This window comes from Cebus imitator, unplaced genomic scaffold, assembly GCF_001604975.1.
Source record: "Cebus imitator isolate Cc_AM_T3 unplaced genomic scaffold, Cebus_imitator-1.0 Scaffold336, whole genome shotgun sequence".
Taxonomy (NCBI): domain Eukaryota; kingdom Metazoa; phylum Chordata; class Mammalia; order Primates; family Cebidae; genus Cebus; species Cebus imitator.
Window position 1 is genome coordinate 151,189 of NW_016107651.1, and position 11,523 is coordinate 162,711.

Genomic DNA, 11,523 nt, shown 5'->3' on the forward strand with positions numbered 1-11,523 from the left:
GAGTGCAATGGTGCAATCTTGGTTCACTGCAACCTCTGCCTCCTGGGTTCAAGTGACTCTCCTGCCTCAGCCTCCCAAGTAACTGGGATTATAGGCCACCACCACACCTGGCTAATTTTTGTATTTTTAGTAGAGACAAGGTTTTACCATGTTGGCCAGACTGGTCTTGAACTCCTCACCTCAGGTGTCCCTACCGTCTCGGCCTCCCAAAGTGCCAGGGTTACAGGCATGAGCCACCACACCCAGCCTTACCTTCCTTTTTTCATGCAGCTTATCAAGAAAGGTCTATCAAAGCTTTTGGGTCAGAGACATGCAGATATTTGGGAGAGAGAAGCAAACACATCTCATGGAAGAGATGTATTACCTTAAGACAAGTGCCCACTAGAGATGAAGGCTGCTTGTCAAGTAAGACACATTCTGGAGAGCTGCCACCTCAACAGATTGTAGTAAGCACCAAATAAATGGCCCAGGCTAATAGCACTCATGGAGTATAGAAGATAGAATTCTCACCAAGGTTTGGGTTTTGTGTAGAAGGATCCCTGACATAGGAGAACCTCAGATTGGTCAAAAAGGTAGAGTTTATGACTTAGAAAAGAGAAGGAGGAGATAAGTGAAGCAAGGGAAGAAAAGCGTAGACTCAAGGACAATGATTAGGTGTACTTGACTGAAACTAAGTTTGTATAAGAACAATTGAGAGATAAATTTGGGAAACAAGAAAGCAATAAAGATGCGGTTTAAACACAATCATTTACTTTGCAAACTCCACTAAAGTGACAGTAACAGGATTTTTGTTTTAAGAAATGAACTTACAAAGACAGAAAATGGTAAAGGAAAACGGGTGGTGGCCAGTTTTGGAAATTGGAAAACAGATAGACAAGTATAAACTGATTTATCAAACACTAGAAAGCTGAATCCTAAATTGGCAGTGAGGAAAGCCAAGAAGCAACACAGTTGTCTCTACAGAACCCAAAAGGCTTAGGATGTCATGGCATTTGGTACCTCTGGGAATGACAGCTAAAATGAGGCTAAGGAGAAATTGTTGAAAGTCTGTCTAACAAACAGAGCCCTAGATTCCCATCCAACTGTGAGCAGCTGGATAAATGGCCTCTCTTCCACCCTGGCAGAAGATTGAGCTTCGTTTTCTAGAGTAGGAAAAAAGATGGTCTTTGGACTGGGAATTTCCAGATACTTTTGAGAGTGTGGTTGTCATAGGGAAAATAAGTTGATAAAATGAACTTTACAAGTAGGGTACTTTTAGGAATGGTAGTCTCTTTTACCATTTGGTAGGAAAGTCAGACCTGTATCCTCCAGGACAAAGATTGAAGCATCTTTTAGATTGAATATGACCAACTCTAGAAATACCAGTGTTAGGAGTTCGCCCAGGAAATAGCCCAGTTAGAACATCATGCAGGGAAGCATAATCACTAAAACCATTCATGTATCCTGAACTTCTAATGTGCCTTTTTTGTGCTGTACTTTTATATATAAAGCAATTACTAAAGGCCATCAGACATTTGAGGAAAGCCTTAAATATGAAAGAGACCAAAGCAAAAAAAGATAAAATGAACAAAAGGCAACTTCAAAGAAACAGCATGCAGACGGAAAAACAAAACAGAATTTCAAAAGCCATTGAGATTTTAGTATTTTTTTTTAATTGTACTTTAGGTTCTGGGATACATGTGCAGATCATGCAGGATTGTTGCATGGGTACATACATGGCAATGTGGTTTGCTACCTCCATCCCCCCATCACCTATATCTGCCATTTCTTCCCATGTTATCCCTCTCCAACCTCCCTACCCACCGCTGTCCCTCCCCTAGTCCCCCACAACAGACCCCAGTGTGTGATGCTCCCCTCCCTGTGTCCATGTGTTCTTATTGTTTAACACCCGCATATGAGTGAGAACATGCAGTGTTTGATTTTCTGTTCTTGTGTCTGTTTGCTGAGAATGAAATTTTTGTATTTCTAGAGAGATAGAAGAAATGCTCCCATGAAGCAAGAATAAGACAATAAAAAAGAAAGAAAAGGAATGTACATACATGCAGGCACTCTCAGGTAACAGAAATGATTACTGGAAATTAAAAATTGGATTGGAGAAATGAAAAAGACAAAGAGAAGGAAGTTTAGAGATAAAGATGAAGACACTTTTCAGAAGATAAAATGTAGTGATAAGGAATAGAAAATTGGGAGGGGAAAACAAAGAGGTAAAACTTAGAGGTCTAATCCATGAGAGGCCCGATATCCAAATAAGAGGAGTTAATATTCGGACAAAAAGGAGTAGAGGAAATCAAAGAACTAAAAAAAAAATAATAATAACTAGAATTAAAAAACTTTATTTTTTAGATTGATAAAATTTAAGAATATGGTTTAAAGAAAAGCTTCTATTAACATTGACAGAGAAACAACCTAAAATCAACAACACATACAATGAACAGGTCATCTGTAAAGAACTAAGAATCATATTTATATCCTCATGCTCACACCAATACCCATGCAATAATTTCAAAAGTTAACCCCTCTCTCTGAATTAAAGGTATAATTAAAATCAGAATTAAAGGTACAATTAACATATACAAAGGAAAAAACTGTAGGATAATATTTATCTTCATCTAGATAGGGAAGTATATTTAACTTTCTAAACATGAAAAGCATGAAAAACATTGCAAAAGAAAATATAAATTCAACAAAATAAGACATTGTATATCAAAAACATTTTTGTTAAATAGCAAACTGGCAAAAAAAAACTATTAACATATCTATCAAAATAGTTTAATATGTAAAATATTCATGTAATTAATATATATAAAACATTTATATAAGTAGGTAAAAAAACACCCTAGGACCCTATTAGAAAAAAAACAGACAAAGGATATATACCAATACATAAGATGAAATCCAAATGATTAATATTTATGAAAAAAATCAAAATCAACCTTAGTGGTAAATTGAAGAAATGTAAATTAAAACTTGATCTAACTTTTTAACTTAATGAATTAGCAAAATATATATTTTTTCAAAGTAAAGTTGGTTAGTGTTGAGGATGTAAAATATGTTTTTTTCTGGAAAGCTTTGGCAATGTGTATTAAGGATCTTAAAATATTTCAATTCTATAATGTAATTTCATTTACAAGTATCTAATCTAAACAAATTCATTCAACCAATATTTTACGGGATGTGCTGTTTTAGATACTGAAATACAGACTACATATTTAAGTAAAAGTGATTAGTAATAGTTATGGAAAAGTGAAAACAAAATAGCTGTCCACTAATGGGGGAAAGTTCAATCACTTGTCCACATAGAGTAGAATTTTTTCAGTTATCAACTATATTATTCTTATACATTATTTTAAATAAGTAGTAGATTTTCTGAGAAAAAAATTGATTAAACATAGTGTTTAGATATTGACTGTCAGAAGAAACAATGGCTAATGTCTGAGGCACTTTGTCAACAATCCCCCATTTGAAGTAAGAGATTTGAAATACACATGCAACAGGACAGACAAACAGGCTCTCCTCTTGTCCTACAATGTGGGCAAGGGCTGCAGTGAAAGGGACTGTTAAACTTATTCAGCTTCATTTCTTAATTTCCTTAGTTTAACACCCCACAACACATACACAGCAAGAAACTTAGGAGGCATTATTTCTAAAAGACCCAAAGAAAGACTTTCTAATTCCCAGAAATCCATTAATTTCAGGGGATCAGGTATTATTTTTTAAATTATTCTGGTAAGAAGAAAATACTTTTCTGTTACTGTCGGAACTGTCCAAAGTTTTCTTAGATGAAGAATTCTGCCTTATTGTGATTACTGTGGATAAGGATAAAATGAAAGAGTATCAAGTGACAGTGTAATTATTCTCTACTGGTAGCTGTGGCTCCAGTTGAAAGAAGCAAGAAGTAGTCTCACAACAAAAGCAACCATTGAAGACTCTTAGAGAAGTGACACTTTTGGTTAGAACACTGAAGGATCACTCTGTCATTGTACCTGGAAAATTCTAAGCAGTTTTGTTTGGACACAGTCACACTTACAAATTGTGGTATTTCCTTTTGATGTGCAACAGCTGAAGATTATATGTATAAGAAGACATTGCATCGTTCTTCCTAGAATCCTCAGAAATGTAGCAAAGAAATAATGTACTTATAAAACAAATACAAAGTGCTCAACCCAAAGCTTATTTTACTTGTATATTCAAAAGGAAATGGAGATTTCTGTGATTTTCATAGTTAGCATTTTGTTATTTCTTGAGAGAAAGACCCTCAGTGTGGTATTTAAGTTTCTGATATTTAATTATCCTTCTAAATTGTCCCACTTTTCTTTCTTCATTTCTCTACAGTAAGCTTTCTAATAGAAAAAAAGAAACATTTTATATTCCAAAATATAAAGAATTTATGATAAAATCATTGTAGAATAATTTTTAAGATTAAAAGATTAGAATGAAATTGGGAGACTATCATATGGTACAGGTAATCTTGTCACTTGTACATCCACAATGTCTCGCTTGAGTAGTGACAGCTTTAAGTAGGAGAGGAAGGCAAGCTGGATCCTTGGGTTCTTCTATAAGGAAGATAAAGTGAGCACATGCTGGGGTGTCTAGATGTCCTTGGGGCCTCACAGTATACTGTTGTTGGATCCTCCCACAGGCATTGACTATATGTCTGGGAAAAGGGAGATGTAATAGTCAGTGGTGACTATGATAACACAATATTGCCCTTGGTAGAAATAAAGACATCTAAAGGAGAAACTTAGTTTCAGGAGAAAGATCATCAATTTTTATTAAACCAGTTGACTTTCAGGGGCTCACTGGGCCATCCAAGATGGAGAAGGAAAGCAGAAACTTAGGAGAGAGTCAGTTATTGAAGAAAGCTATGACAATAAATAACAGGTTTAAAGGGAAACAGTGTGGTACTAACAGAAGCCCTGACTATAACTAGGAAATTTAAAGAGAGAAAGAAAGTTAAGAGAGAGGAAAATTTAACTTTGAGATGTCTGCATGTTTGGGGAAGAAGAGGAGGTGGAACCCAGGAGAAAGAAAAGAACCAGAGAGTTAAAAGAAGTATCCGTGCCCTAGAGGTTGGAGAAGTTTTAAGAGGAAGGAGGAGGTTTTCTGTGAACCAGTGGTGTGGAGAGTTGAAGTGTAACTCCTGGAGCAGAATTTGGGAGGCAGTTTGATGATTTACAAAGAACAATGTCAGTAGAAAGGTGTGGGCAAGAACCTGGGATTTGTGGGTGGTGGGGTTGGGGCAGACAGAGAGAGAGGAGGCTGAGAGGAGGGAGAGAGGAAGTAAGGACAGTAGCTTGAATTAGGAAAGAGATTGATAACTGATGTTTTAATAAAGAGAAAGATAACTGATTATTGAGCATAGTGCTGTAGTAAGTGAGATGTGTTGATTTAAGGAGTTCAAATGGAGAAATTAGCTCTGGAAAGCAGCGTTTTCTCTTCCCCTGAGAAGAGGGAGAACAGTAAGAAAGATGGGTATAATCAAGAGGAGACAGAGGGAAGTGTGTGCCAACTCATTTAATTATGTAATAAAAATGTTTTTAGTGCCTGCAATATATAAGATACCAATATCCTTGGAAAATACAATGCTTAACAAGACACAGATCATATTCTCAAAATACTTTTATATGGAAGATAAGTCAAGCAAAGACATAATTCTAGACACTGAAAACACAAGCTATTAATTATAAATTTCTCTATACCTTGGTTTCTTCCTTCATAAAATGGGGATAATGATAGTACCAGCTTTAGAGATTAGTTGTGAGTTTTGAATGGGGTACTCTAAAATGCTTAATAAGGGGCCTGGCTAAATGAAGTGCTAAATAAGTGACACTGTTGACATTTTATAAGGTAGAAGTGATAACTGCCAAAAGAACTACAGGATATGAAAGATATGCAGTTTTGTCAGGACAGTAAAGGAAGATGAAGGATCAAGTTCATATACTTGGGAAGGAGTGGAACTTAAGAACTGAGAAAGAAGGGGAAGTTTGGGAGGGAGAATGTAGGAGGAGAGAAACAGTTTGAAGTTGAATAATAGCATAAAGTTAAAACTCAGCAAGATTTCAAGATATCAGTAAAACAGGCACTTAGTTAAAAACTGCCCCTAGTTTAAAAAATCTGTTTCAAGCATCCCAATCTCTTTTGCGCTTCCCTTTCCTAGAGTTCTAACATAATTATTTGACCAAATAGAGAAATCTAGCTCACAAACCTCCCTCAAGTTCCCATTTCCTTTTTTATCCAGGATAGATTTAATGGTTCATTCTCCATTCAACCCACCAACAACCTTATCCCTTTCTCACTGAGGTATATTTGCCTGGAACCTTACTATCTGCTTTCTTCATATCTTTTGAATGGCCCTTCTCTATGGGGAAAATTCCTGTCATGCTAGCTTGGTCCGTAGAGGGCTGCTACCAGTTGTGCAAGGGATAGGGACAAATACTGCAAAGTCCCATAGTATGAGTTAAGGAAACACATCAGCTTTATTTTTTGTTATTTCTGTACCATTCATTCTTTTTTCTCTAACTCTAATTTGCCACCTTTATCATTTGAATGTATAGTTTATTTTCAATTGTTCATTCTTTTCCTTTTAGTGCAATGAAATATGCCTCTTAGTTGTAGTTAATGCTTTTCACCCTAAACCGTATTTGTAAATGAACATACGGAAATTTGTGAAAATCATCATACCTTGAAGAGTTATCACAATGAGCTATTCTGATAGGTATGAGACAAGCACCCAGGTTCTGAAAAGATTAACTTTACTCAAGAGATTCCCTTAAGCCCCCCTCCACAACAACTCATCTTTCCCCAAGGTAGCCACTACTCTGACTTCAAACATAGATTGCTACACTCTAGCCAAAAGGCCTAGAAGCGATTCAGACATAGATTGCTTTGCCTCCTTTTCATCTTTATATAAATGGAATTATATAATAGGTATTCTTCTGAGTCTTGATAATTTTACTCAATATTGATCTTTATAAAACTGCATTTTCACGTGGCTTTTGTTTACATTCATTGCTATATGGTATTCTGTTGTGTGAATATACTGCAGTGTACTCATTTGTTTTATTGCTGATGGACATTTGAGTTGTTTACAGTGTGTGTCTACCAGAAACAGTGTTGTTACGAACATTGGATGTGACTTTCAGCACACAGCCATACACATTTCCTAGGCATGTGGAACAGTTGGATCACAGCACATGAGTATGTTCACTTTTAGAAGATACCATCAGAATAGTTTTCCAAAGTGATTATAGTGCTTCATATTCTCTGTAGTAGGGTATGAAAATTCTCACTGTTCCATTTCCACACCACCCTTGAATTATCAATCTTATAAAATTTTAACTTCTCTTTGTAATATTAGTGTTCCATTCTGGCATTTAATTTATAGATGCCTAATAATTTTTTCCAAATATTAATTTTCAACCTCTGTGTATTCTTTCTTTTAGATTTTGTTCTAAACACTGAGGACATACTCTGCTACATTTGGGTCACCCCCCCCTGCCCAGGTCTGAGTAATTCAATAGACTTTAAGAAGACAGAGCCCAGCAGCAACTGAAACATAAGAGTTGCAGGGTCAGCTAACATCAATGCCTGGGCAAAGTTGCTGCCCAGAGTGGAATCTCCCTGGTGAATAAACAAGCCTGAGAAAGATTATCATCTCATTTGCAAAAAAAGTAGGCTTAGGCTGGTAGATCCTGCTACCTCATAGATACACCAACCCAATTTTTTTTAAAGTAGCATTTGCCTACATCATCAACTATATAGAACATACCTAAACACTGCGCGTTTACTGCTAATTAAATGGAAAGTATGAAGTCTAAGGCCAACTGTGCCCAGAATCCAAACTGTAACATAATGATATTTTATCCAACCAAAGAAGAGTTTAATGATTTTGATAAATATATTGCTTACATGGAATCCCAAGGTGCACACAGAGCTGGCTTGGCTAAGATAATTCCACCCAAAGAATGGAAAGCCAGAGAGACCTATGATAATATCAGTGAAATCTTAATAGCCACTCCCCTCCAGCAGATGGCCTCTGGGCGGGCAGGGGTGTTTACTCAATATCATAAAAAGAAGAAAGCCATGACTGTCGGGGAGTATCGCCATTTGGCAAACAGTGAAAAATATCGGACTCCACCACACCTGAATTTTGAAGATTTGGAGCGAAAATACTGGAAGAACCGCATCTATAATTCACCAATTTATGGTGCTGACATCAGTGGCTCCTTGTTTGATGAAAACACTAAACAGTGGAATCTTGGGCACCTGGGAACAATTCAGGACCTGCTGGAGCAGGAATGTGGGGTTGTCATAGAAGGCGTCAATACACCCTACTTGTACTTTGGCATGTGGAAGACCACGTTTGCTTGGCACACGGAGGACATGGACCTTTACAGCATCAACTACCTGCACCTTGGGGAGCCCAAAACTTGGTACGCAGTGCCCCCAGAACATGGCCAGCGCTTGGAACGCCTGGCCAGAGAGCTCTTCCCAGGCAGTTCCCGGGGCTGTGAGGCCTTCCTGCGCCACAAGGTGGCCCTCATCTCACCTACAGTTCTCAAAGAGAACGGGATTCCTTTCAATCGCATGACTCAGGAGGCTGGGGAGTTCATGGTGACTTTTCCCTATGGCTACCATGCAGGCTTCAATCATGGCTTCAACTGTGCAGAGGCCATCAATTTTGCCACTCCACGATGGATTGATTATGGCAAAGTGGCCTCTCAGTGTAGCTGTGGGGAGGCGAGGGTGACCTTTTCCATGGACGCCTTTGTGCGCATCCTGCAACCCGAGCGCTATGAGCTGTGGAAACGTGGGCAAGACCGGGCAGTTGTGGACCACATGGAGCCCACGGTGCCGGCCAGCCAAGAGCTGAACGCCCAGAAGGAAGTCAAGTTGCCTAGGAGAGCAGCGTTGGGCCTGAGACAACTCCCGCCCCACTGGGCCCGGCATTCCCCTTTGCCTATGGTTGCCGGCAGTGGGACTCACTCCCACACCCTTATGTGCTCTTCACTCCCACGCCGATCTGCAGTCAGTGGCACTGCTATGCACCCCAGAGCTGCTGCTGTCCACAGCTCTAGGAAGCCCAGATCAACTCTATCATCCACCCCTGGTCCATCTGCACAGATTATCCACCCGTCAAATGGCAGACGTGGTCGTGGTCGCCCTCCTCGGAAACCGAGAGCTCAGGAGCTGACCCTCCAGATTCCAGCCAAAAGGCCCCTCTTGCTGGGTACAACATGCACAGCTTCGGGCCCAGAACCTGAGCCCCTGCCTGAGGATGGGGCTTTGATGGACAAGCCTGTATCACTGAGCCCAGGGCTCCAGCATCCTGTTAAGGCTTCTGGGTGTAGCTGGGCTTCTGTGCCCTAAGCCCAGGGGCTGCCTTTATATCTACTGCTCTGCTGTGTGGAAATTTGATGAAATTGGTTACATTTACATCCCAGAACTTTGGTTGAGTTTGCAGGACTGTGGTCATGCATGAAAGAGCCCCTCTGATGATGCCCTTGGATGCTGCCAAGTCCATGGTAGTTTTCAGTTTTGCCATATTTTGTTCTTCCTACCAGCCCCTGGAATGTCTTTGGATATTGCTAAAATCTATGTCTGTGGCTGAGGTTTTATCCACTGGACACATTTGTGTCTGGGAACTAGGTTTTGCTGAGGTTAGTGTAACCTGGTATACACAACTACCATCCTCTGGACCAACTGCGGAAGCTGCGGCATTTGTGAAGAATCCTGAGCTTTGATTCCTCTTCAGTCTCTCCATTTGTTTCTTCCCCTCCCTACCCCCTATTTCTATTAAAACTAGGCCCTTTTTACAGATAAGGTCAGTAGAGTTCCAGAATAAAAGATATGACTTTTCTGAGTTATTTATGTACTTAAAATGTGTTGTCACCAGTATTTGTTCCCAAAAATATTAAAAGTAACCAAAATGTTGAAATCTGATTTTATTTCAAATATTGTGTTTTCAACCGGTGTGCATATGTGTGTGGGTGTAGATTATTCTTTATGTATTTTTCTTCATAATTGTTTGAAAAAGTTTATTGCATTGTGTGATGGTGAATGAGCTCAGGGGATGGTTGTAGCATTATGGCTGTCTGGCTGGGTAGGGGGGCTGGGTTGCAGTCCATTTGCATATTGCTATAAAGAAATACCTGAAACTGGGTAATTTATAAATAAAAGAAGTTTAATTGGCTCACAGTTTCACAGGCTGTAGGGGAAGCACGTAGACCAATGGAACAGCACAATGAGCCCAGAAGTAAGCCCATGCATTTATGGTCACTTGATCTTTGTTAAAGTTGCCAAGAACACACAATGAGGAAAGGACAACCTCTTCAGTAAATGGTGCTAGGGAAACTGGATAATCCACATTCAGAAGAATGAAATTAAATCCTTATGTCATACCATATGCAAATATCAACTCTAAATAGTTAAAAGAGTTAAAACATACCAGAAACTGTAAAACTAGAAGAAAATGGGAAAAACTTCCTTTTTTTTTGGTGCAGTGCAAATTTTTTATTTTTTTATTTTAATTTTTTATTTCCATAAGTAATTGGAGAACCAGTGGTGTTTGGTTACATGAGTAAGTTCTTTCGTCCTGATTTGTGAGACTTTGGCGCATCCATCACTCAAGCAGTATACACTGCACCCAATTTGTAGTCTTTTATCCCTCACCCCCTTCCCGCCATTTCCCCTTGAGTCTCCAACATTCATTGTGTCATTCTTATGCCTTTACATCCTCGTAGCTTAGCTCCCACTTAATGAGAATATAGTATGTTTGGTTTTCCATTCCTGAGTTACTTCACTTAGAATAATAGTCTCTAATCCCATCCAGGTTGTTGTGAATGCCATTAGCTCATTCCTTTTTATGGGTGAGTAGTATTCCATCATATATATATATATATATATATATACACAACAGTTTCTTTATCCATTTGTTGATTGATGGGCATTTGGGTTGGTTCCACATTTTTGCAATTGCAATTTGTGCTGCTATAAATGTGCATATGAAGAATCTTCTTCATTTAATGACTTGTTTTCCTCTAGGTAGATACTTAGTAGTGGGATTAAGGAATCTCCACACTGTTTTCCATATTTGTTGTACATTCCCACCAGCAGTGTAGAAGTGTTCCCTCTTCACCACACCCACACCAAAATCTATTATTTTTTGATTTTTTTTATTATGGCCATTCTTGTGGGAGTAAGTTGGTATTGCACTGTGGTTTTGATTTGCATTTCCGTAATAATTAGTGATGTTGAGCATTTTTTCATATATTTATTGGCCATTTGTATATCTTCTTTTGAGAATTGTCTATTCATGTCCTTAGCCCACTTTTTGATGGCTTTTTTTTCTTGATAATTTGTTTGAGTTTGTTTTAGATTCTGGAAAGTCGTCCTTTGTCAGATGTATAGAGTGTGAAGATTTTCTCCCACTCTATGGGTTGTCTGTTTATTCTGCTGACAGTTCATTTTGCCATGCAAAAGCTCTTTAGTTTAATTAAGTTTCAGCTGTTTATCTTTGTTTTT

At 38.5% G+C, this 11,523-nt stretch overlaps 1 protein-coding gene across 2 annotated transcripts in view; it reads left to right on the forward strand.

Moving 5' to 3' along the window:
• LOC108287091 (lysine-specific demethylase 4D) overlaps positions 1-9,933 on the forward strand; it is a 26,064-nt gene extending 16,131 nt beyond the window's left edge. For both annotated transcript variants that reach the window (XM_037730210.1, XM_017505259.2), the window contains one exon: positions 7,443-9,933. In XM_037730210.1, the coding sequence (XP_037586138.1) occupies positions 7,798-9,369 (1,572 nt within the window). In that variant the 5' untranslated portion in view covers positions 7,443-7,797 and the 3' untranslated portion in view covers positions 9,370-9,933. The remainder of the gene's footprint in view (positions 1-7,442) is intronic.
• Positions 9,934-11,523: the final 1,590 nt, after the last annotated feature.